The sequence below is a fragment of the Lipophrys pholis genome, assembly GCF_963383615.2.
Source record: "Lipophrys pholis genome assembly, chromosome: 12".
In the NCBI taxonomy this organism is placed as follows: Eukaryota; Metazoa; Chordata; class Actinopteri; order Blenniiformes; family Blenniidae; genus Lipophrys; species Lipophrys pholis.
In genome coordinates this window covers 10570326-10598125 of record NC_137641.1, presented here as the reverse complement: position 1 = coordinate 10598125, position 27800 = coordinate 10570326, and the positions used below count along the sequence as shown (strand labels likewise).

Below are 27800 nucleotides of genomic sequence, written 5' to 3'. Positions count from 1 at the left end.
CCCTGATCTGCCAGGTGCAGCTCTGTTCGACTGGCTCCACCTCCACACTGGAATCTGCAATGCTGATGGAGGGAGAGGAAGTTAAACATGTCTATGTGTGTGACTCTGCAATATTTTCTCCTCTGATTTAAAGGTCTTATACTATAACAGTTTGGACCCGAGAGATGGAGTCAATAAAGTTGATGGAAAAACAACACAGAAAGTTGTAATATTGGGAGACACCACAATCACAATATACTCTAAACCCCATTTAGTTGTTCGTTTGCGTGTTTTACTTGTTTGTTCATTCATCTTTTTGTTCCAGAGATTTCAAAACATAAAGAAATCTCTTAATGTCTTTACCAATACAAAGTTCCTCCTAAACAATTCAGCGAATGGGGCAAGTATCCCGGTTCATCTGGAACGGAAGAAAACAAAGAATTAAATATTCAACCCTCCAACTCAGCAAAGACAGAGGCAGTATGTCCAAACCGAACCTCAGAGATTACTATTATGCTGCACAGCTTAAACCACTTGTCTCCTGGTGTGATGACAACATAGAAGCCAAATGGAAAGACATGGAGCTTAATAACCAAGAAAAACCCATGCAAACCTTATTGGGAGACGTAAAACGTGCCAAGTCTAAAATCAAACAGCTTGACCCAATCATAGTGATCACCATACAGAGTTGGCTCACTATCGTTAAACAGCTAAAATTAGAGAAACAAACTAGGAAACTAAAATGGATAGCATATGACACAGCATTTGCACCAGCATCCGTGGAACAAAGATTTAAATTTTGGTCTGACAAGGGTGTGACTGCTTATTGTAAAATAATGAGGTATAATAACTTGCTGAGTTATCAAACTCTGGGAGACCCAGAGGGCCGGTTAAGCAGAGCTATGGGGCCACATGTGGCCCCTCGGTCTTATAATATCCAGGTCTGCATTGTTAAGTTTTTAACAATCATAGAGAAATTGGAGGGTTGTCAGTCTTTTTAATGAATTACATTACAGAGTTCCACTGTATTCATTAAAATAACTCCTCTGGCACTAAGTCCTTGACTAGTGAACAGTTCACAGGCAGAATTATGAATCTGAACATGAATCTAAAGTGGAGCCATGTTTTTCCTCTTACCAGTCGAGAGCGCGAACCACGACACTGCCATGCAATCATCCAATCTTAAACAGGGATTAGAAGGAATAAAAATACTAATGAAGAACAGAACATTTCAGGAAGAGTTTCTGATAATTCTTCATCGGTTTAGGCTGTCATGAGAAACATGTTGGGAATGCTATTTGAATGATTTACGAAGGCTTCCCAGCTATTTCATCTGACATAGTCCTGGGAACCAGCCAGCTCTGATAATTGCTGGAACTCTAGAAGGTTCCCGAAATAGAAGAGGTTGAGATTGGCTTCGTTCTGGCCCGGTGCCCCTCTGCTGGTTTTTTTTGGTGGACCAACGCTTTGGTGCCAAGTCTTGTAAGCCTCTTACACCGCTCTGCTCGTGTCTCTGCCAAAAAATTTGTCCGACCGAGAGACGTACACATTACACGAAGGAAAGCAGAGATTCATTAACTTTTTTTTTTTTTTTTTGCCTTATGTTAAATTAAGTTTCTAGTGCTGGTGTTCATGTTCACGCTGCAGCGTCATCCGTCTGGAATGAGAAGATTTAAATGTCTGAGGTTTTTCACATTTTCACTCATTTTGCTCGCCTGAACCATTTACGTGAAGAATTTCGAGTTTTGAGTTTCTCCATGTGTTAAAAGTTTCAGCCAATCATTTTTCATTGCTGTCAAAGAGATTATTATTATTATTTTTTTTTTTAATCAAAGAATGTATGACAGCATTGTAAGGCCGTATTCATTTTCCTCAGACAAGTAATCACACGGGCACAGTCTGCGGATGATTTATATGCCATGGTTACTGACGCACAGTTGGACAGATGTGAGCAGCCAGCGGCTGCACAGTGTATAATATCTGTGATGAGGACGCTTTCATCCAACAACAATAAATATGCACAAACCCTGTCAGACGACATACAAATTGTTTCTTATTCTTCTTGATGCAGATATTCATCATATTCACATTACCGTGCCGTACGTTTGAATTCACTAATTGCTTTATTATACCCACTATAGAGGTACAAAAGAAGAGCAATGTTTCTTTTGTGTTTTATTTTTTTCCCTAGCAGCCTTCAAAACATGCTCCAGCACGTAGACTTTCCTCTCTGTTGTGGCCCCCCTACAGCACAAGAGTCTGTGCAGTAGTATAGTGATCCCATGAGAAGTAGGTAGAGCTACTCTCGATTTTTGCCTTTTTTTAAAGCAGCTCAGAAATGCCGTTTGTTGGAAACAGTGGCATGTAACACAACTCATTATCAGTGAAAATCCCTCCATTTTATTTGCTCATTGCCACATAATCTTGATATCATTTATTGCCAATATTAGCCCGGTCATGACCCGCCCTACTCGCCCTCATGCTGCACAGTAAACATAGACAATAACCAGTTAAATCAGTGAATGCAGTGAGTACTAGTCAATTAGAGGCAGATTAGGGTGGGTGATATCTTCATCATCCTAAGGTGGAAAAATAAGCAATCTGGCTGATGCTGCTGAGTGGTGCATCATGGGGGATTTGGAAGTGGGTATACCTGCGTAATCCCTGGACTACACCACTGCTTCAGCACCTCTACAATAAATTTAAAAAGTTACGAGCAAGATGATATTAATATTTTTTGGAAGCTGAATAAAACAATTGGGTAATGTTAGACTACTAGCGGACTGTCTGATGGTGCCAATAACTTTTTCAAGTTACTCCTGATGTATTTCTGTGAGGTTTCACGAGGATCAGTCAACCTTTATGAAACCATTTACATTTTGAATCCAGTGGGATTAGTCAGTCAGGATAGGGCAGATAAAATGGAGGCCTATGAATGTTTAAAGCCTCTGTAGTCATTTTTTTCCCTCACAAATATGCAGCAATGTGCTGTTTAACAATTCCTATTGTGTGCTGAAGAAAAACATAATTGCATTGTTTTTCTTTCTTGGCTTTTGCTTGTTTTCATGGTAAAACACCAACAACCTTGTTGATTGATATCGAACAGATCTCAGAATCAACAGCCCGATCGACACTCGGTCAAAGTTGTTTACATGTGGAGGAATCATGTTGGATGACTTAATTGTCTTGGCTTCACAGAAGTCATGCAGAAATGCATGAGAACCACATGGGCCACTCATAAAAACATGTTCTTTATCCTTTGTTAGTGCTGACTGAACTATTGACGTGTTTGCTGGTAAATCAAATTGGTACTGAAACATTATAGACCTGCACAGGAAACTTCCACATGACATCTCAAACACTGAACTGAGAGACTTTCCGACATTTAATACTTTTAATTATCAATAGTAAGTGTTAATAAAGTAGGACTAAAAACAATCAATCAATCTCAAAGTGGTCATGTAGACCAGCCCCATACGCAAAAGAAGTCAGACCAGTCAGACTTGTTGCTGTTCTAATCAAAAAATAAATGATGACAATAAAATATTTTGATATAGTTGGATTTACTTGGCTTGGCTTGTGTCACAGAAGAACTTATCCTCAACCTGTTCCTCAAGGCTATGTCAAATCTAGTAGTCTCAACGTGATGCTGACCCAAAATCTGCTGTTGCTCCAGCTTTACGTAAAGTTCATAACAAGCTTTTAAATGAGGTACCTGTCAGCCACTCTCTCAGAGGGGAGGTGTTTATAGCCGCTCTGAATGGCCACACTGGACGGCAGGGTGAGAAGGGTGTCTTCATAGAGGGGGTGTTGTTCAACCGTTTGACAAACTCTACAGTTGTTTTTATGGCTACATAGCATATGGTGTGGCCGACGGCTTCTTTTCACCTCCCAGTATTGAACATAACCTTCAGGATTTAAGTCACTGAAAGTCAAACTGTAATCAATCTGTAACAGGCTTTAAGATCCACTGATGATTACCAATTGTACATACTTGGCAGTTTTGTGGAAAAGAGTGTTTTGATTGCTCTTTTAGTTTGGTAAATTTGTGACATTCAAATCTATATGAACTTAAAGCAAACAGACGTTGACTTCAAAACAACATCAACTTCTGAATATTTCTTCAAAACCCTCCATAACTTTTCGATATCAGCTCACCTGGCTGGACTCTAAGATCTGCCTCCTCTCAGTCTCACTCAGTCTCATAGTCTCACATATACAGTGTATGTATATATATATATATATATATATATATATATATATATATATATATATATATATATATATATATACCTCCCTATGGTGTAATCCCTATTGTTTTCACAAAGATATACCTCATTAAGTTGTTCTCCTATTGTTTTTTAATCCTTTGTTTTTGCGTTCACCTTTTAATAAAAAAAAACCAACAGCCAACACAACACCTTTGTGGTTTTTGAGTTTATGTTACATATTCATCACTCGGTTTAACAACAATTTTCAATATTTTTAATTACATGCCTAAAAAAACTGGAAAAGAAACGTCCAAACCGGCATTAAATACGAATTCAAGACTTGGTCTCACTGTACCTGAATGGCACAAATCTCAGACGTTCCCGGCAATGGAGCTCACCCTAAAAGCCCTCACTCTTCACACGTTTGTAAAACTCCAACATGGGCTTTATTCTTCAGGAAACTCAACTGTCACGATTGGCAGCCCCTCCTCCCTCCTCCCTCCTCCCTCCTCCCTCCTCCCTCCTCCCTCCTCCCTCTGTCCCCATCCAATGGCTTGATCCTTTGATTGCAGTGTTTTGAGAGAGAGAGGGTAGAGGAAAAGCACATGTTCCTGGTGGGCACAGTGTTGGTACATGATATTCTCTTATATGAATGTTCTCACACATGTGGAGCTTAATAAAGACCATCAGAGCATCAGATCTTAAAGTGTGTGAACTTTTTCCAGTTCCTGGGGCTGTAAATTATCACTCAATTAGATCGTGAAGCATCAACAGTTCTTCTCACTCTGCAGTCTGACAGAACAGCTTGTTGACTTTGTGATTGATGTTAATGATGTCATTATGGTCCATTGCAATTTGTACAGTGTTTGAGGTTCTGAAATTGTCTTTGGCCAAAATCCAACTGGAAAATGAGCAGTCTGCTCCAAAAAGTGTATTTAATGCATGTCCAAAGACATATTGTTGAAAAATTATCAAATACTCCTGGCAGAATAACCGTGTTGAATCAATATTATGGTGTTGACTGGATGGTGAGAAGCAATCTAAATGTATTTCAAGGCTCTGAGTGAAATGCACATTTGATCAGTGTGTCCACATGGCATACAATGAGGCTTGAGTGTAACCACATGCTTGGCTGTGTTATCTGAAGAGTTGGTTGGCTTATTGGAAATTCAACAACAGTGAACAAACATGTGCCCTCGACAATATGACTGACTTCAGCTGTTGGTCAAAATGGTTTGAAGTGTAGATACTGGTCATGAAAAAACAATCCCACTGCTTTAAATCTTGCAGTAAGAGTCACAAAAGCACAGAACGTCTATGTCAATTTGATTTAAAGGAAGAAAAAAAGACGAACTATTAATCAACTGATTTCATGTTATGCGAGAATGGGTGCATGTATTCACCAATTTCCTCTTGAGTGAGCCGGACCGGTAAAATAATGCCGTGATAACCTTTGAATTTAAACTTCAAAGTTTTTCTTTGCTATGACGCAGAGTATACATGATGAAAATGATGATATTTTGAAAAAGGTTTCATGGCCGCCTCACTGACATCTTAGCTCAGGCCTCAGTGTTGTGTCCACTACTGTCAAGGAATTTGTTAAAAAGATTAAATAAAAAATGGTTGAATCCCAACGAGCAGTCAATAGTGTTGCCCTAACCTTAACCATACTCCAAAAACAAGCAAATATGAAAGAGAAAAGACAATTTCTAAACCAACTGTGGACATTCTTTGATGGTTCACCATGTTGAGCTGAACACAAATACCATTTGATATTAGCCAAATATATATATATAGAAATAAGTGCAAAGACATTGTGCAATATAAATTAGTTTTGGGTCACTGAAACCCTCATGGAAGCAACAGTCTGAGTCTCTTTAGGACTTTTATAGTGCCAACAGGCTCTTGAGGAAAAACGTGCTCCCTGACTGTATTAACATGTTTCAATATCACCCATCTGCAGAAACCACACATTCATTGTGTGGGCACTTAAAAAAAACCAAACCTACTGTGAACACACTGATGGCGTCATTAAAAAGAGGAACACCACTGGTGGTGGTGCTTTGGCCCTTTAAAGCTGCAGACTCCAGCTACAGATTCCATTTTTATCCCTGTTTCGGTGGCCTACAGTGCCAATCATTGTTCCCCCTCCCTCACCGGTGGACTTGTTTCCTGTCGTTAGCTGCAGGTTCTGGGAGAGTCTTTATTCTTGCCCCATGTGAGCAGGTAAAGTGCCATTCGTCATGTCTTGCCCGTAGGTGGGTTCACTGATTATCCTGCGCCTGAACGGTTCCTTTCAGAGGGTAATAAACGCAGCTCTTCATCGCATCTGGAGAAAGTGAGTCATGTAGTTAACAGAAAATAAAAAGCTGGTATCTAACTTGTGGACTGACTGTGATCATTATAAACCAAAATGCCAATGCTGTTATGTAAGAGGAGGGTCCACAACTAATTAGGTGCATTCAAGGATCATGGAGGAAAAGAAAAACTGGGTTTAAGACCACGGCCTCGGTGACATGCATGAGCAGAGGCTCTGAGATCTGAAGCACCACAGTGTGCAACATTTCAGACTGCCTCGGGACTTTTTAGCCGAGCTATAGGATTGCTCAAGCAGATCAAACTCTTTTCTTCTCAAGCATTTTCTCCAAATGAATCCATGTCTGTCACCCCCCGGAGACCGCTCAGCTCTGTGGAGTCGTCCTGACAGCAGAGCTGCAGAGAGCTGTGTGGTCACACTCGGCTGCCCCGAGGAATTACATATCTGATGTCCTACATACCATAATTTCCTGGAAAACCCAAAGATATATGAGCGAAAGAGAAAGGAGGGAACTCGCCTCTATTATGGTCAAACATTCAACCTTTAAATGGACGGGAGGAATTTTGCATCTGGTAAAAAGTCAGTGAATTCTACTTACAGTTAAGTGTGTCCCAAAGGATTTCATGAAAGCAGCGTGGGATAAAATGATAAATGAATTTCACTTGTATAAATGCTTTTCTACCACGTACGATAAGATTGTTTAGAGTCTCCATGATGTTTGTGAGTGGTTTTCCTAAACGATATATTTGATAAACACAATGTGCTGTAACATTTGTTATGGTATAGATAGATAGATAGATAGATAGATAGATAGACAGACACTCACTGTTCTGAGATTTTATGCAAAGCAATTTGTGTAAGTCTCTTTTTTTTTAAATCGTATACCATTACAATTTTTTTTTACATGCCCTGGCACAAAATATTCTGTTCTTGAAGCTCAGTCGGCGTCAAAAACACAGTTAGTAAAGACTGAAATACAATAAGACTGAAGTAAAATGTGAAATCGAAAAGTAATATGAAATACGCACAATATAAGATAAGCACAACAAAAACAATAGATAGTGTTTACATAATAAATGAACAAATGAATGTGTGAATAAATGAATGAATCATGATAGTAAATAGCCACTTAACTAAAATAAAGAGGAGTTACTTTAATTGTCTCTGCCAATCAAAACTAAAATCCTAGAAAGATCAATTTTACTTATCAACAGTAGGAGATGTGTTTTTAGTTGCACACATCAGCTGAGCTCTCAGCACCATGTGACACAGTCTGAGGTGGATTAACTCATAGAGTTTAAATTAAACTACACCAGTTAGAGCAGATATGACAAACATAAGGGCTGTGGGCCAAAACTGGCCTGCAAGAGGCTCCAATCCAGCCGAACCACCAAGCAGATTTTAAATAATTTCAAAGGAAAAAAAATGTTTCACTGCCCAAGCAGAGATATTGTGACGCTGCTATGAAAGATAGCAAACTAGTATTAGTATCAAAGCCATAATGTCAGGGTGAGTTTGTAAAAAAAAAACATAATGCAACAGCTACAGGAGAAGATGTTTTTTGGACTCTTTTTCACTGTATTTTGCACTAAAAGGCTTCATTCAAATTTTAATAAAAATTAATTAAAATTGGCTTCATGTTGAGATAGTTGTGTTTTTTATATATATATATATATATATATATATATATATAATTGTTTGGTTTTGTGGCGATGTCAACATTTCCATCACGTATACCCTGCGCCACAACAAAGAAAAAACGTAAAGTTCACATTCATCAAATTAACATCTTTCGATACTCGTCTCTCTCCAGATGAGGTGAACATCCTGCGGGAGCTTTCCCTCCAGGTGTCCAACAGCAGTAACTCTTCCATGTCAGTGGAAGCAGGCCGGTGTCCAGTCCTCCAAGTGGGTCAGTACTCCACACTGGCTCTCCCTGTGCAAGAACTCTTCCCCGATGGGTAAGATTTCCTCCCTCATGTGTTCAGTCTGCATTATCAGTGTCTCTCTGCGTTCTGCCAGACTTCTGTCAGTCACCTGTATCGTTTTTCATTGTTAGACTACATAATTCACCACAGGTTTGTGTCTCTGAGTGTTTATAGGACAGCACTTGCCCCCCGGCTGCAGCTTCTTTCAGAAGAACTCATTGTGAACTCTTATGAGCAGTAAATTTATGGCTAAACGGTGCGTGTCTTTTCTTTAGGTTTGACAATGAATTCAGTTTACTGGTGCAGCTGCGGAGTCCTCAGAGAGAGGAGCGGAGCGTCTTCACCATGCTCAGCCCGGACAGCCAGGTGATGCTGCAGCTCCGAGTCAGCGCCTTCGCCGTCATCTTCATCGGAACACAGCAGCGACACTACGAGTGAGTTGCTGCATTGACGTCTAAAGAGTGAAGTGGAACCTCTTTGGGAGATTTAAAGATTCCCCCATTCATGTCTAATTAGCGACATTTGGTTGAAATCTCCTGGTGAGGTCGTACCAAAAAAGTGCACGCTTTTGACTTTCACGCATTACCCATCATCCTAAAAATCCAGATGGGAACATCTGTCGTCAGGTAATAAAAGGAGCGCTCTCAGGCCCATTCCTACTCTCTGACTAAAGCAACTTAGCGAGAGAGAAGACGAGAGGAAGAAGGGCTCGCTTTCTGGAAATCTGTTTGTTAGCTGTCTGTGAGTCTTCATCCTGGAGATGACTGCATTCAGCTGAAATGATTTATTAGTCAGCTGCTGGCAGGTTTCTCCTCTTCTGGGTCCACAAGAGCTTGGAGTAATACATCACTGCAGGACAGCAGCTAGAAATGGACCATAAGAAAGACACACACACACACGGATACATTACTAATCCACCGATGATCATTTTATTTCAACTCAAAACTCATCTGTTTTGTCCAAACCAAGTGTGTCGAGGATTTTAAATGAAGGTTGTCCAGAACCAAGTCTGACCACTAGGGAGTGCCGATGCTGCTTTCTGCTCATTTCACAGTGAGATATTATGGGGGGATACATTTACAGTTTAAATCATCAGTCTTTAAACTGCAGAATACAAAGTACTGAAGTGATACAGTTTTAAAGCTACCGTTTGTTTCTGTGCGAATTGTAACAATAGAATTAATACACAAAATGCATTTTTCATAATAATGTGAAATGGATGTGGTGCCAATCAAACACAATGGGTCATGCTCTTGTGAATGGATTATGTTTTCAGTTTGTGTGTTTAGCAGATAATTCATGCACTGTTGAAATGAGGGTTTTGCCTGCAATATGCTTTGTTTACCTCCTGGAAATAGCATCATTTTCATGCCCATTTGGATTTTTGCTATGGAGTGATTGAAAGATACACTGAGCCTCCAAAAGCACAAGATTATATGTGATATCATGGGAAAATAATTAAACTTATCAGAGCATTGCAACAAATAAATCTGAATTTGGCAAAAAAAAACTGAAAACATAATTTGAGGTTTAAAACCAAGATTAGTTCATAATAATGTCGATGAAAAAAAAAGTCCTGTGGAGCCAGCTCTGGAAACGCCTCCCACACATGAACATCTCTCCTAAAATCTGGCCTGATTTTCACCACCTGTTCATACACAGTAAAGACTTATGCAATCATAAACAACGCAAGCGTTTTCAGATGTTTTAAACCACATTGAGCATTGTACATTAATCCATGAGCATGAACTGCTGATTTCTATACGCACAAAACTTTTGTAGATCGAGCTCAATGTGTGTAGAGCCGTTCTGTCTTTTCCAACTTACTTCATCTCCCGACACGTGGCTGCCAGCTTCCTACTGAATACTATTGGAGGTGGTTAATGAAGACCGCGAAACACTGTAAAACTCAAAAAAACTAACTCGCCTGTGTAGGAGTTTTGTTGTTTCTGTAAAGTGAGACACCCCAGTTTACAGGTACTATTACTTGCCATTTTTGGCAAAAATATCAATATCAGAATCATAAAATTGTGAGTGCCGTCCGTGCAACATCTGTTCACCCACCCTTGCAAACCTAATGTTGCATTAACGTCTTAGCAGCATCATTAAAAAGAATAATAGAAGGTTTTATTGTGTGTTGGTCAGAACAAGGGATCTACGAGGTCACACCCGTCAGTGTCAGGCCGTCAACAAACAAAACACAGTTAGCCGATAGCGCTAGCTCGCCATGGTAGCTGGAGAGAGTCAGCAGTGGCTTTAGTGAGACAGTGCAGCCGGTTTTGAAGTTATTCTGGACAAACATGCAAACAAGACAATTTGGGGTATTGTATGATTCATTCATTAGCAGATGGACGCTACTTTCTTTCATAGACTTCAATTCACTAAGCTAAGCTAGCCTGCTGTTTTAACTGGGCCAATGAGAGCGTCCATCTTCTACACAGCTTTATCCTGTTCAGTGTCGCAGGGCGCTGGAGCCAATCCCAGCTCACGATTGGTGCACACACACACACACATTTACATTTACAGTGTCACCAATTGACCTCACATGCATGTTTTTTTGGACTGCTGGAGGAAACCGGAGTACTCGGAGGAAACCCAAGCACACACGGGAAGAACATGCAAACTCCACACAGAAAGGCCTGGTCAGTACATAGTTTTTGCGATGCGTTGGACCACCGCTCCCCGCGCCTGGTTGAATCCATTCAACTTTATGCAAATTAGCTCAGAGGCAAGGCGTTGCAACAGAGCTTGAAACGTGCCACACTGCACCCAGCATGCATTGATGCATCTGTCCACTCTGGATTATACCGGCAATCAAAAATATTTAGTTTGAAATATATGGACACATGGACGCTCCAATATAGTGGATCCTTGATAATATTCACAAATCAAGTCACAGATTAGTATGATAGATTGTTTGAGACAATGTGATACAATTTTTCTGTTGACATCCTGATAATATTGTTCTCAACAAAAACAGTGAAGTGGAAAAACTGATGTTTTGAATTAGAGTCTAGTTAAAGAGCACATTAAGACAAAACACGAAACATTTTATACATTAGTCATATTTCAAGAGTAAAAATGTTAAATTTAATTTCTTTGTCAAATTCCAATCAATTTGATCTCTTTCAGTCAGTATTAAAAGTAAATATTGCTTAAACGGAGCCACTAGAAAGGATTTTCAACATTTGTTTTTCCAGTGAATTATCAATAAAAGTAAGAAATAACCCCTGGTTGTAGAAGCTTTTATTTTCCCCGTCTCCATTACACTTTTATGAAATTTTATGAAAACTTCTTTTATCTCTAAGATGTTTGAGGGTTTTCTTACTTGCACTGCTCACTTTGAATCTTTCCCACATTTTAACGGGATTCTACTTTTTATTGACATTCCTCAACCGTCCTTCTATTCATTTGTAGCTATTCCCTTTGTGGATTTGTAACTATCTCTTGAATTGTCTTGTTGTAAGATTGAACATATGGTTCAACTTTACCTTTCCCATCACTATTCTTATACTGTCATCACCTTCTCTGATATGAGCCAGCGTTCATCGTGGATTCAATAACTGCACACTGTCCAGTCCCCAGGGCAGTTCAGAAACCCAACACCAGAACATTAGCACCACCGAGCTGCACAGATGGTACAAGGCTGCTCCGCTGAGAGCCGGCTCTCGTCTGCGCCAGACACACCTATTGGTATTGTAGCCAAACAGCTCGGTCTTATATTCATCTGTTGAGTGCATCTAAGTCCAAACCCCCGGCTCTTAGTTAATGACACGCTGGAGTCTGAGTCCAGTGTTTAATTTTTTAGGGGATAGCACATGCCTTTTTTTTTTTCTTCACAAGTCAAAGTTGTGCCAAAGCAGGGACGAAGCAGTAGGATTTTAGGATTCTTAATTTTGCCTATACATTCTTTCTCTTAAGCTAAATAAGCTCAGAATGGTCAAGCTGAACAAAGTAATAGTCGTTTGGCATCAGCGAACCAATCAAAGCAGGTCACAGATTAACCACGCACGGAGCACGGTTTAGTGCAAAGCTGGGCATCATAAGCCTCGGAGGTCCACATGTGGCCCTTTAGCTCCGCTCGATCGGCCCTCAGGAAATCCTAAATCCAATGAAAAATACAATTATTGTCTTTATTGCATCTGAAATAGTGACGGATTTCTCGTTAAGATGACATGACTGATTGTGTCTAGCACCTTGGCTGGCATAGCGAGCAGTTTGTTAGCTTACAAAATTGGTGTGTGACACTGGAAAAAATACGGTTAATGAGAAAATGTAGTTTTTATTTACAGAATAGAATAAAACAGTCACTATATTGTCAAACAGAACATACACTAACTGATGTCGCGCCGACAGTGCGCACGCGGAATGATGGGACTGAATTTATTGCTCAGAGCTTGGCTTTATTTTAACACACACATTGGATCAGTACAGACGGGGTGTGTCCACTCACAACATCGCTCGAACCAACGGTGCCACAAAAAGCGCCACGGTGCCATAAAAGTCCAACTAAATAAACCAGGCAAAGACATAGGAACGACAAAGAAACAATAATCAGCAGCAATAATAAACCACAGAAACACAGAATTACAACACGTAACCATAGCAACGACCAAACAAAGTCTCTGCGAGCATTTCCCACAATCCCCTGCGCCGCCCCCTCAGTCCACAGCGGTCGCTACAGTATATATACACACACACGCATACATATGCATCCGCCCACATTTAATGCAAAGTGAAAACGTGGAGTCAGTATTACACAGAATTAAATTCACCACAGAAGCATCGGAAATGTAGCAGCAGTACAAATGTTATTCATGATGTCCAGACAAAAACTGAGCAACAGTAGCTCATAAAAATGTTTTGTCTCGGCTCTCAATAATAATGTTATTTGTGAAAACGAGTCGCCCAGCTCTGGGTTATTGTAACCTAACAAGTATGTTTTGGGCAGTGGGGGGAAGCTGGAGAATACAGGCTCGGGGATAAACCTGGAGTTTTTAATTCCATCTTTTTGCTGGATCAAAAGCATCCATTACCTTTCTCCTGCAGGCCTCGGAGGGCTCTTTAGGTCTTAGCATGATGACAGCCCATACTGTAATAGCAAAGAGACGAGCAAAGCCCGAATGACAGAGCTTTAAATCACACAGGTTTCACCTGTCATTGCCTCACCACGTTCAAATCATTTGCAACTAATGTGAAAGCAATGATTTTCACCTTATACATGCACTGGAGATAACACAGTGGAAAGCGTGTGCATGAAGTCTGTGCAGTGTGTGTTTTCTGACAGTAGTCATGTTGTATAAAAGCAGTTTGAACTTCTTGATTCATAGCTCACATTCAGATGACAGAATGACCCGTGTGCCTCTTCGCCAGGTTCCCGTTCAGCGGCCTGTCCGACGGAAAGTGGCACCACGTGGCTGTGAGTGTGTCTGCGAAGCGGCTGGCGCTGTACGTGGACTGTTCTCTGCTGGAGAGCGTGGACTGGGTGTACCACGGCATGGGGATCGGTACAGACGGCCTGCTGATGGTAGGAGGGATCATTGACGGCTTCGAGACGCCGTTTGAGGTGAGAATATATTTGTCTTTCGTATGGTTTCAGTTTAAATAAATAAATAAAATAAAAAAATAATATAATATATAATTCCAAGACCGTAGTCTTAACACTGTAATGGAACCAAAACATAGTCAGATTCAGCAACTGCACAGATGTTTTCAGAAATACATCTTGCTTAACTGTTTTAGTAATAATAGAGAAAGATTTTGACCGAGTCGCCATTTTGGTTTGAACTCCAGGAGCAGACGAAAGTTAGAGGATTCATTATGATTTATCTTAACCCCAAACCCTGTGACCCATTTAGTATTGTCTAAACATTTCCAATAAGCACCACAGCTAATTAAAGGCCATATTGGTGTTTGATGCTTCAATTTATTTCTTCTTTGCTGTATGATATTTGTGTTTAGAACCATATTTTATGATCAGTTAGTTTTGCAACATCCAGATGCTCTATCGGACAAACGTTTGAGGCTAATTAACCACATACCGACTTCCAGGCAAGTCTGGCTCGATTTTCACTTGGTAGGAAAAGTCATGAATGCTTTTCTGTTCCTGTGCACTCACACAATCACACAAATGGAAGAACAGACAAGAACTAAGTCCAGCCCCCGGGTCTCTCTGACCCCGTTCCCCTTCACACACATGAAGATGTGGAGCTCGTGATGCTTAGAAACTGTGTGTTTGTTTGTGTGGACTGCATGAGAATGTAACCTGCTCTAACCTTCAGCTCTTCACTGACAATTCACAAGTGTTTGGATGTGGATATTTGCATGTTCCTGGTGGTTATTATCTGATGGTGGTAAAACTCTTCATTCATGCTCACCCTGGTTGAAACCTCCTCCGTGGAAGAAGTTTGATGACTCTTAATTTCCCCCCCCTGGCCGAACATTGTGGATTTCCCATCCCAGTTGTAACAAGCAGCAGTGCAGGCCAAAGATCAGCATCACATGGGGGGGGGGCATCTGGATTTGTTCTTAGCATCAAACGCAGAATGGATTCTCCATTTCTATTCATCCTGTGGTGACAGCCTGTTGGTGCGTTCCGAGGACGGAGCACTTCGACGGCCGGAGGTGGTGACAAGCTTTTCTCCAGGCAATCTGTTTGTATTGAGCCCTGTTAAAACAGACAAAAACACATTTTGCTCCTCTCTGCCTACTGTCATCAAAGATATATAAGAGATTTAGCAGTGGATGATGTGAGACGTAGCTCGGCTAAACTTGTCCATAGCAGAAATGATGCACACTCAGCAGTAACAAGTGAAAAGTTAATAAACTTCCAGACCATTACCACATTTGGTTGATAAAAAAAGGCATTTAGTCAGGTTCTAAATCGACCAGTTAATAACTGGACATCGATCGAATGTCAGCATGAATTAAAGAAGACGAAGAAACAAGAAAAGTGTTTCAGCATGCCTGTAATCCAGATAGAAAGACACAAACATCACTGGATCATCAGTTTTGAGAATGAAGCATGTTTTGTGTTGCAATATGAATTAACTTTGTTTCAAGTGCAGTGACTCAGTCCCATGTTGTCAAATATGAAACTTTATTGAATCTAGAGCAGATTTGGACAATATCCCATTGCTTTTTGTATTAAAAAGTTGATTTATTGTCTTTTTTGTTATTGCTCATGCTTTGGTCTTTCTGGAAGAGCAACATGTGGCTTCACTGTCACGCATAGGCTGGTTTGAGATTTCCTAAAGGTTTAAAAAAAAAAGACCTTAAATCTGGCTCCTTTCATAATGTCAGAATTAACATGACAGTAAAATATTGTTTAAAAACCACCCAACCCAATTTTTATTGTGAGGCATAAAAAAAAAATCCAAAGAAATTCTGAGTAAATGTCATATCACAGCACCAAAGCAATTGTCAAAAGTAAAAACTAGGATGAGTCGAGATATCACTGCTCCATCAAATAGATTGATTCAGTTTGGTGTCTGAGCCACCAATGTCAAGAACTGATCAAGTATAAAATTCAAAAACATAGATTACCTCAGTATTTCAATACACTTTACTAAAGCCCAATTTAAAAGCAAATTAATTTTGAAATCAGTCACTTAACTTGGAGGAGCTTATAAAAAGTAAAAGGTGTGTAATTTGCTCAAGACAGGCAGGATGTAAGGTGCTAACTGCTCTTCGCCTTTATAAATAGGATGTATTGCAACAGACCACTCTATAAGAGTAATAAGGACAAAAATGTCCTAGCACAGTTTTACTTTGAGTATGTCTACATCATTCCAGCAATCCTCTGCTGAATACTTGTCCAGAAATACAAAAAGATCAACTTTTAAACCCTGCAGGAACAATGCTAAACTGTCTTCATGTGCACAACTGATTATTCCTGATTCCTCCGCATGCTGCATCATTTCAGACGCACATTGTCAGAACTCATCAGCTCCATCTGTGTTTAGCTTCAGGATGAGTCTGATGCACATCCCTATCACCAATTAAATAAATCATTTTCCTCCATGGAAATGTTCAGCAGATGAACAGGTTTTTATCAGATGTTTGTCGTTTGATCTCTCGTCTATTTCTGGCCTCGGTTCTCCGCCAGAGAACATGAAATGTTTCAGAATGTATCCTCAATGCAGCTGTGCCTCATACATGACCGTGTTTCAAGAGAAAACACGTTTTTGCACTTTGCTTTCAGAAAAGCTAAAAAAAAGATGTCATTTTTATTTTGGGCCAGTCGTGGGGTCTGTTTTTTAATTTTTTTATAATGAAACCACACAAAGAACAATACGCGATGAACATTAACAATGGGAGTACACAGACATTCGTATGGCTTTGAGGTGTGGACAGGCAAGGACTCACTGCGCCCCCTGAAGGCCTGGCATATGTACAACATCGAGTTGAGCCGTGTTCATAGTGACAGGTGGACAGAATTGTTTTTGAGAAAAAGCACCGTTTTGGCTCGAGTGTACAGGGCCTTAGTCTAACTTTAAAACTTTTTTATACTTACAATTTTACTTGTTTACTTGGTGCGTTAAGTTAGTGCGTGAACACCTTTCTGTGAGATTATATCCATCCACACACAAGTGCATTCAGGCACACAACATTGCTTGCAGTCATTGGTATGATGCTTTACTGAGTCCTGAGTCTTTATCCATCACAACTGAATCTCAATCTAAATCTCACTTAATCTCAACTCTAAATTCCCAACTTGTCCCTTGACACTATAACAGGTGTAGCAGCATATTTCAAACCCTCCGAGAGACTGGGCCTCACTGGCAGAGCAGCGTTTTGGACCTGGGAGGTTAAATTGTGTACAGAAAGATACACACACAAGCACGCACGCACATGCTCCTATAAACTCCATCTGTATGTGTGCATAACGTCATGTAGTGTATATTTGTACGTACAAATGAGACCATCGAACCACAAGGTGCAGACGTTCTCGGTTGCTTGTGTCTATACGTTTTGGTTAAGTTGTGACTCACTTCCAGTCTGAACATGTTTACATTTAAGCCTTTAAAGAGAGAATCAAACCACATTTGTTTTGATGTAATTGCCAATGATCCGTCCTGGAAGCGCCACTGGCGGTTCAGTCATAAATAGCACCGAGACATAAATAAGAAACCAAGCGGAGCTTTTGACGCAGATGAGGTGGTCCAAATTGTCCATTTTATTATAATCGTATTCCTCTGAGGCTGTCAGCTCTTCTCACCCATCTTCTAAATGCTTTGCTGACAGTTGATGAAGTCAGATTTTGCTTCAGTCCTCCAGATATACATTTTTGTAAAAAGAAAATCATAATGATAAGCAATAATAAAACGGTTGTGTCTTTGTAAAACAACACATTTCTAGGTCTACTATCTGATTCAAATAATTACATTAAATATGAAGATAATAAAGAATATATAATGAGCCATCCAACACACCATTATACCCCACAGGTACAACAGTTGTACACTGTATGTGAAGACATTCCATGCCTTTTCCAAAGATATGAAAACAGGAAGAATAATAGCTAAATAAACAACTAAATATGTGTGAATTAATAAAAATAGATATAAATACTGATAAAGGTACAGTAATAAAAGCAGTACACTGCCAATGCTGTTCACATTGATTCTCAGAGTGATGTTACTGTGTTACATGTGACTATGCTTCAGGTCTCTACAGCATTTGATGAATTTATGGTCTCGACTTGTGCACTTGGTTGACGCTGGGATTTAAATGGTTTTTTTTCCTGTTTTTTCACAATTGCAAAATCATTTTTAAGTTTATTTTGATTTTATCTCATCATTACAGTGTACCGCTGTGTCTACAATACGTATAGAGCAGTGCATACCGCACTGTAATCAAGTTTAGCATGTAGCTGGTTTGTGAGCCCTGAAACTCTTTAGCATGTAGCATGTTGCGCGTTACACGGATCGGAGTAAAATCCTTCTAATCCACTGAGCAGTTTAACTAATGAGTGACATCGAGCTAACGCTGCTGGTCCAAATGTCTCTGGTGATTAAGTTGCTGGCGTTGTACCATCTTTCTCCTCCTCTCGATAATTTGGCCGAATTTAATTTACAGTCTGTCTTACTTTTGTCATTCTCATTAATACTGACATCGCTCGTCCTCTCTTGTCTAACTGATGCTGACGCTGCTGACGGATGATGTCACGTAATACTCACCGGGTTGTAATCGGGAATCTTTTACGTGTACTAGTACTCTGTGCAGTATCATACCCAATACTTGTATCATTATCGGCAGCGGTGCATCTCTATTCATCTTCGTTTTGTTTTCTTTCACTGTGATGTTGGACTGTAATGAACTGGTGCTTTCCCCCCCAGTGTTGGATAAGATCAGCTCCAGCTGATGGTGACTCACGTCTGGGTGAACGAATTTGCTGTTAATGTTTTTCTGCAGGGTCACATTCGACAGCTGTCCTTCCTGATGGACGAGCCCGACGCGGCGCCGCAGCACTGCAGCCACCATCCGCCCCGGTGCGGCGCGGCCGCCCCGAAGCCCCCTCGCTACCCGCGCACCGACAACGTGCGGGTGAGGACAAGGAAGAAAAGTATTGTTCCTCTGATTTGTGCTCAGTGGGAGGCTCTGACGTGTCCCCAAGGCATTTCAGATAAAGCCAGATGTCTTTGAAGGCCTCGGGGTAGACACTCCGACTCCGGAGGTAGACACTCCGCCAGAAAAACCTGTTGAATGCTGTAATATAAACATTCCTAAAGATCACCAGGGGATTTACTGCGCTGACTCCTGCGGTTTTCCGATCCAGTCTGGTGCATCTAACGGCGCTGAGTGTTTAGACGTTTGTGTGGTTAAGAAACATTTAGAGCTTGTCACCTTTGTATCCACGCAGGATGTCTTCCTGTCCTCGAACGACCTGGAGGACCTGCTGGGGAATCCTGAAGACGAGGCCTCGCTGAGCCCCGGCCGAACTGTAAGTGTCTGCAGCGAGAAGTCACACTTCATTTAGGCGGCTGAAATAAAACAAGAGGAAACATGGCTGCCCAGTGTCGTGGCTCTTGTTGGAGGTTAGTGTTGAGCTGACCACTCTTGAAGGTAATTGTGTCCAGCTGCGTTCGGGCTGCCAGCTACAGTTGTATATACCAACCAGCGCTCTGCGTTGGCACTTTCTGTGTCAGTGAACGCACCAGTCCCGTCTGCCATTAATTACCTCGGCGCAGCGCCTCCGGCGTCAGAGGCCCACCGCATACCCCGTCCGACTTCAGCTGACTGCTCCACTTTATATACGTGTGTGTGTGTGTGTGTGTGTGTGTGTGTGTGTGTGTGTGTGTGTGTGTGTGTGTGTGTGTGTGTGTGTGTGTGTGTGTGTGTGTGTGTGTGTGTGTGTGTGTGTGTGTGTGTGTGTGTGTGTGTGTGTGTGTGTGTGTGTGTGTGTGTGTGTGTGTGTGTGTGTGTGTGTGTGTGTGTGGTGTGGTGTGTGTGTGCGTAGTGTGTATAAGTGTGAGCCCCGCCAAATGGCCTTTGGCCTGAACCCGTCCGCCTTGGTTCCCGTCACTCTGTTGTCTTCTCATCAGTCTTTGATGCCTGTAAAAGGCTTCATCTGGACACTACAGCCTGAAAGTCTGCTCTGATAAATTACAGGGAGGAAGGCTTGTTTCTTTTAGACTGCCAAAAAACAACGTGGACAACAAAATAGGAAAGCATTTTCACAAAACAAAACACAACAAAAAAGAAAAATCAATAATAGCTCACACAACACAGCTGTTGCAGCTCAACTCAACAACTTATATCAGCGCTTGGATCATGTGATCGTCTGGATTAACAATCAAACCGATTCAATTGTTCAAAGTCACAATAATTCTGAATAATCAGTGACAAACAGGTTGATGGCAGAAATCCAGCGTGAGTTGTGAACCAGATGGAGACTTTCTGTGAAGATGCGGATCGTTTCCAAAGAGCACAATAAACTTCACAATACATAAGCTTTGAACATATACAATGACTGGGCATGGGAACCGATCAAGAATGTATTTATTGTAAGTACATGGTCAAATCAGCCTTTTATGTGTCTGGATCACAGTTCAGTTCAGTTCTGTAGAAACAAATGTCCCTAACTGACTCACTGTTCGATCAAATGCTGTGAGTTGACACAATTTACAGATCCACACTTTGATGATTAAATGATATAAAAATTTGAAATACTCGCTTGGAATATTTTTGATTCAGGCTCCGTTTACGCGGTACAAGTAAAAACGCATCGTTCCTGCGTTTTCGTTTCAAAATAGTTTCTTGGTCACACCATAACCTTTTTATCCGATCCCATGGAAAAAGGCAGAAACGCTGGAAATGATGTTGTTTTCATGCTGGGCAACTCGTGGGTGCTTCTTTTTGCAAAGAAACCACGCGCATGTGGGCAGAGAACAATCCCCGATAAGCAATAACAATAAGAATGCAATGACGTTCTACACTACTTTTGTTTGTTTCTTGACTTGTCGGCAGAAGTACGCATCTCGTTCAAATAGAAATATATTGGGGTTTTTGACAGAGAGACAAGGCTGCAGCTCTCTTGTTGATTTCGGACCTCCGTGTTTTGTCCGTTCAATCGACGGCATCAAGCTACCTTCTCTGCATTTGTTTCCACTTACAATGCCCTGCTGTTTAATATCATGTTGATGATGACGAATGTTTTAATCTGGTCAGAGCATTCACAGTAGGCCTCATTAGTGCGAGTGACACAGTGCATATGGTATTGTTATGGCTGCGCACCCTGCCGTTTATTCTCATGGACCAAACAATATGGAGTTCAGCAGAATCGTACACCGGCACTTTGCAATGTGCAGTTTTTTCAGATCAGCACATGTTTGAAATGGAACCACAGCCGTGAATAGTCGACTGAAGGAAAACGCAAAGCTGGTTTGAGTTGATATTTTTCTCTACGCAACGGAACGCCTCAAACAATCAGCGAGGGTCTGCTTCTCTTTACGATGTGCAACCAATGAGGCTACTACAATGCAGAATGTGAGAGGAGGAAAAAAAACACAGCAGACGATGTTGTGCCAAACCCGGCAGACACACACACACGCACACACACACACACACACACACACACACACACACACACACACACACACACACACACAATGTGTAACATGAGGATGGCACTGAAATGCCTCTGTGATGATGTCGATGAACGGGCCCTGGGTTGTTGTGGATGTGGTGAAATCTCCCTCTTTCTCATCATTCTTTGTTGTTAGATCACCTGTTTCTGTTTTGGGGTGTGTTGTTGTGTCTGAATGCGCCTCTTCTGGGTGCATCTCCTTGCGTTTCCATGTGTTTGCTCACCTTGATCCTGACTGACCTGCGCATTCAGTGTTATTTTGAAGAACTGCTGCAGCTCACGCGCACGTTTCTCCACTCCGGCTAACACATGCACATCGTTTCCACAACGTTTCAGGTGAAAGTGTCTTCATAAGGCAATGTTTTGAAAATGGTCACCTTCTCCACAGAAACTGCAGAAAATAATGTAATTAGCATATTTGGCCACTAGTAGGGGCTTTTGGTTGTTTTTGTAATGAAACCTCACAAACATGCACGTAGAGAACAATACGCTATAAACATTAACGGCGAGTACGCGGACACTCGTATAGACAGACGGCAAAGTTGCAATGTTATTAGAGTGACTGTCAACCATAAAACCAGAAGTCCCAGGAGAATCTGGACTGGGGAGTCGTGACACATGTGCAGAAGAAATATTTACTTCGACCATGGTGCCCATGTGCAGTAGCAGGGTTTCAGAAAAGATGCGCTTTCCTCCGTCTACACAGAGACTGAGTCAGAGCATTTTCAAAAAGTTCAGTTTTTCTGTTTCCATGGAGACCGAGTTATAGCGTTTTTAAAAGGTTGTATTTTCAGTGACTCTGACCAATGTTGTTGTGTAAATGGACCCCCAAAACACAAGTAAAGTTTTGCTTTTTCACTTGAAAACATTGTCACGTAAACGGATGTAACTTTCTCATCCTCATTCTATTTCCAATACTAGCAGAAGTCCAAGATATGAAATGTCTGATTCCATCAAACTTCATTTTAAGTACAGTAGGTATTAAACGAGGCCTCAGTCCACTAAATGTACCTCTGATCACTCTTAATGAAAGTTTGTACTTGACACAGTTGCTTATAGAAGTTATTACATGTAAAAATACATTGTGCAATACTTTAAATGATCTCTCTGTTGATTTTGATAAATTTATAATAACATGCATGACAAATGACTGATTAACTCATGAAACTCAGCTGAAATCTCTTTGAGTTTAATTGATATATTAATTCTATTTTCATGAACTCCACTTTAGTCATTCCTCGAGGAATTACATTTTCTGCCGCCATGCAGAACTTTGCATAACATCTTCTTGTAAGAAAAGGAAATCCTCGATTCTGTGGATGCAGAGTATTGTTATTACAGTCGAACTTTCCGAGTTAGTGCGGAGGAAATGAGGTGAACAGTAAACAGCCATCATTGAGAACAGGGAAGTGTTGAAAAACTTCATCAATTCTAACTGTATCATTAATTTCATACCAGTGTGTTATAATCAGTGTTTTTGTAAATGGTTTTACTCACTAATGAGGTGAGTGAGGATGCTGAAAACTCTTCCCAGAGCAGTACTTATAAGTAGTACACACCGCTGCACAACTCATACTGTTTGAGCTCCTCTGACAAACAGGCGGTGAACTATCCGGAGTTCAGCTCGTAATATTCGTCCTCAATCTGTTCATCTAATGCTCCCTACCTGACAGCCCTGCAGGATGAAGCTTTACAGGCCCTGACCCTTGAACTCCACATCAGCCTGCTGCAGCCTCGGGGCAAGTCAGTAAGAGAAATGAAGCTGCGCTCTCTTTGCTCCGTGTGGAACTAAGCGGGGGGTGTCAGGTGTGTTAATTCTTTACTTAATGAAAAAAAAGCCAAGTTTGTAATCCTCATTATGATTCAAATACAAGCAGAAAGATAAACTTCATTTTAAGTAGGTAAAAAAGATAATGGGAATACAATGACTTTTCATTTTTTTACATTTCTGTTAATTCACTTCCAACGTTCCCTCTTCTGGTGCAGCTTTAGTCATGCCAGAAGATACTCGCTCTCTAAGCTGCCAGTTGTCCTCATCAGACACATTACCATCCGTCAACAAGACTTTTTGTTTATCACCTGTTTTGGTGAGTTTCATGAAATGCACGAGTAGATTCAGAAAGGCGCCATCTTTTCTATCTGTTGACATCTCATTCAACGAGGCTGGTATCAATGTAACTCTGTTTAGGTTTTATTTTGAAAAGGACTTCACTTTTTTAAGAACTGGCCAGAGAATATAGACAGTTTTGGCTCAATCTGGCACATTGACCTTTTTAAAAAAAAAAAGGTTTCATGGTTGAATACTTTCTATGCCAAATAACTTTGAGATGATGCTTTGAAAGAGGGACCATGATATGGTAGTGAAGGTATCTCTTACAAGAAGCACATGCACATGCCACACATCATGAGAAGGAATGTCAAAAATAGATAAGAAATAAATATAATAGATTTTTATAAAAAATTATGTTATAAAATATTGGAATAAGAAACATCTTTATGTTGCTCCAAACATGAACATATATGTCTTTGATACTCAATGTGTCACATTAACAGAGTATGAAATGTTACTGATTCAATAACAATATTATTAAATAAGAAATCATTCAGAATTCAGTGCGATATCTCAGCGGCGTTGTCCTGCAGGAAAACTCAGGTCCTCCCACCTTCCCATGCATCCCTCCTGTCTCTCGCTCGCTCCACTTCCACCTCTTGTATTTCTTAAAGTTCCACCCACTCATGACAGAAAGGAGAGAAGCTTGATCTGCTATACCCCCATTAATAGATCGACGAGAGCAAAGAGCCAGAAGCGGCTCGTGAGCTGTGGGTTGGTCATCCCAGCTTTATATTATCAAAGCTTCATTGCTTTATTTGTTACCAACTCGAGGAAGTGAGAGCCTTTTAATTGTCACTTAGCTCTAATGGGTCATTTCAGTAATTGGGTCAAAACAACTTGTCTGGAGTCTGAACCTTTGCCAAACACTTAATCTCTGCTCGGATGTCCAGATTCCAGCTCAGACAAAGTCATTTCATGAGTTCTTACCAAGGCAAACTCTGCGGATTGTCTTTGATTGACGGTGCCACACAAAAGTGTCAAAGTGATGGATCTTTTTTTCCACTTCTTTTTCAGATATGGTTTGAGGTGTTTTATGACAGGGCCTCTTCAGAGACCTCAGTGGAAAAGACTCGGTTGTGATAGCATCGGGAACACGGGAGATCGTCACTACAGGCGTGTCTGCCTCGCTCCCGTTGACAGATGTAGCTTTAGGGATCAAGTGTGAGCAGTGTTCCAACTTATAAGACAGAGATTTAATCAAATAAACAGGATTCAGTTGCCTGGTGACATTCAGAGTCCCCAAAAAAAATAATAAAAAAATCAATCACGTTGTCATGTAGTTTTTCTGAAGTTTTCTCACAAACAGGATCATTTTAAGTGAGATTTGTGTCGCTCCAGGACTCTAGAATCTTTGCTCTTAGATTAAAATAGAATTTTCTGAAAGCTTCAGAGAGCCGACACAGAGGAACGACAGAGCTGCAGGTTGCAGATCCCTTCTCGCTTCAACATTATCCATTTAGCAGCGCTCTCTGACCTCCAGGAGTGTTTAGTGGAACTTTTAGAGGAGCTGCACATTAACTGGTTGAGTGTCGTGTCTCCAGAGGGAGAACCTGTCAGTCGGGGGATAAAACACTGAGACCACGCAGTCAGAAGTGTTTGGCTTCAAAAGCGAGGGCGGCGGACCTCAGAGAAGGAAAAATTGGTTGTGTTAATGTTGTTTTACTTTGCTTTTTTAAAAACCTTTTTGCCTGTGTAGAATGAGAGGAGTGCCAGACACAGCTGAACCTCCACGGGTCTGCTTTATAATGAGAAACAGACTCTGGGGGAAAAATCAACTCATTTACTGCTTCCGACATGATAAACTGATTATCGGCCAATTGTCTTTAAAAAAGATCAATTAGTAAAATTGAACTCAACTGAGGTTGGATTACACCAGATTACAACATTTTCCATCCTCATCAGTGAATCTCCATAAACCTTTATTGAAAGACTCTGCAAACTGCATTTTACAGTAAATTCTAATTATCAAATAAACTTACCAAATAAACCAGGTAACAAATAGCAGCTTAAAACCTCTTGTAGTGAGACTAAAAGCCCCGTCGTTGAGCTGAAACACAGCAGAGCTTGTTGTTAATGGCTGCTGGAAGCTATTAAGGTGCACAATACTGATGACACGTTTAACTTTCCTTCAGTTGGTCTTTAATTAATATCTTAACAACAAACACACAGTTAAAGGATCCTGTACGACACTCTGTGTTGTGTTGGCTTATTTTATTCTAATGAAGCAGCTTTGAAATTGCCAAATCAAATTATAATCAGTATTTGGTAACATATAACGACTACAAGTGATTGTTTCCCTTATAAAAATGAGTTACCCCTGATGGACTTCTAAAAAATAAATCACTTTTGAAAGGCTCTTTGAACGGAACAGCTCGTCAAGATCCAACTCCCTTTAAAGAGCCATAAATCCCATCTCTAGTTCTGATTTTGAGATAAAAGACCTAACCACTATGTAACACCCGTACATATTCTAAGTCTGAAATATATTTTCAATATATATTTAGAATTCTAATTCTAAAAATATCTGTGTCACCAGCTACACGTGGACATGAATCAATAAAAGTCATAAAGCAGATGGATGCATGGATCTTTTAGTTTGCAAAGTTGTCCAGTAACTAGATATGTGAAAAGCTGGCAGATGTGCCAGAATACCTTGTGTGTTTTATACACAACAAAATGAGAATTTCTCCTCTCCTGTGTGGCCGGAGACAGAAATAACTGTCTATTGTTCTGGTTACAGAAACAACAATTTCTAGTCAATCAAACCATAATCAAGTCCTCTCAAGGCATTTAAGGAATAGTTATGGGATCAAGAATTCTTTATTTTCTTGAGGGTCTTTGCACTAACGGTCCAATATCAAATCTCTCTACAGGTGGAGCCTCAGTTTGAATTCTCAAGGAAACAACCAGGAATCAACTAAAAGACCAAGCAGGTGTATTATTTGACTTTATTTTGTCTTGCTTGAGATGAAACGAAGGCCTGGCGTTCAAAATGGCATCACAGGCACACATAGAGAACAAATCATGAGTGAACGAACAAAAACGCAAAGTCGTACAAAATAAACAAAAAGAGAAAGTCCTGTCCTGACAAGACCACAGCACACGCTGACAGACCATTAAAACAAAAAAACACAAGCTTTTTTTTTTATTCCATTTATGTGAACTGGGGCTTCCCTTGGTGTAGCTTTCAGCCATTGTAGCTCCGGTGTTCTGCCAGTGTAGCAGCCAATTGCTTGGCTTTAAGAAAATATTGTGGTTTTCCTTCGCATGTATACACATGTATTTGTCAGATCACTGGAAAATACTTTTACCGTGTACAACCTGGATCTACTGGAAGCTGTTTTCTCTGAAAGGTCTTGTTGTCAGAGTTTTGTTCACACTTGCCCGATTTCGTCAAACCCTGGTGTGATGTATTGCACTTTGAGATGGAGTTTTATTTCAGAGGACACCAAGGAGCTCGCAACGGACTGAACACCAGACGGAATCACTTCAAAAGAATCACTGATGCAGAACAGAAAAGGTTTCTGCTTCTGCTGTCAAGATTTTCTTCATATTTCAATAATGCTGGACTCACTCGTTCCATTATGAAAAGCAAGACTGTACAGTCATTTTGGGGGATTTTAACTTCAGTGTCCGCAGTTGAGGTTGAATTAAAAACGCTATATAAATACAAGCCATTATTACTATTAGGTGCATTTTGAATGCACAGAGACGAGATCCTGAGGCCCATTGTTGTGCCATTCATCCACGACCATCACCTCATGTTGCAGCATGATAATGCAGGGCCCCATGTTGCAAAGATCTGGACACAGTCGGTATGACTCGTTTTCAGCTCGTGAAAAATTCGATCAAAAACAAAAGTGTCGCATTTATATTTTTATTCAGTGTAGTTTTCAGCGTTTCTGCTGTTTCCATGTAAACAGACATGTTTTTCAAAACGTTGCTGTGTAAACCTGAAACTTTCCTGAAACAAAAACTCAAAAACAATGCGTTTTCTCTTGAAATGTTATGCAAACTGACCCTTTTACTGTGAGTGTTTGGTGAATGCCCATAACACAACAATTCTTACTTCCCAACTGTTGGAATGGGTTCCAGATTATTCAAATTATGTTATTCTGCTGTTTTCCCTTTGTTGCATGATGCATCAAAGACGCAGCTCATG

General features: G+C 40.6%; 1 protein-coding gene across 1 annotated transcript in view; it reads left to right on the top strand.

Moving 5' to 3' along the window:
- LOC308117666 (uncharacterized protein) overlaps window positions 1–27800 on the top strand; it is a 136522-nt gene that overhangs the window by 32632 nt on the left and 76090 nt on the right. The window contains exons 2-6 of the mRNA XM_080476705.1: window positions 8321–8468; window positions 8711–8869; window positions 13809–14001; window positions 18852–18983; window positions 19300–19380. Coding sequence (XP_080332831.1) covers window positions 8321–8468; window positions 8711–8869; window positions 13809–14001; window positions 18852–18983; window positions 19300–19380 — 713 coding nt within the window. The remainder of the gene's footprint in view (window positions 1–8320; window positions 8469–8710; window positions 8870–13808; window positions 14002–18851; window positions 18984–19299; window positions 19381–27800) is intronic.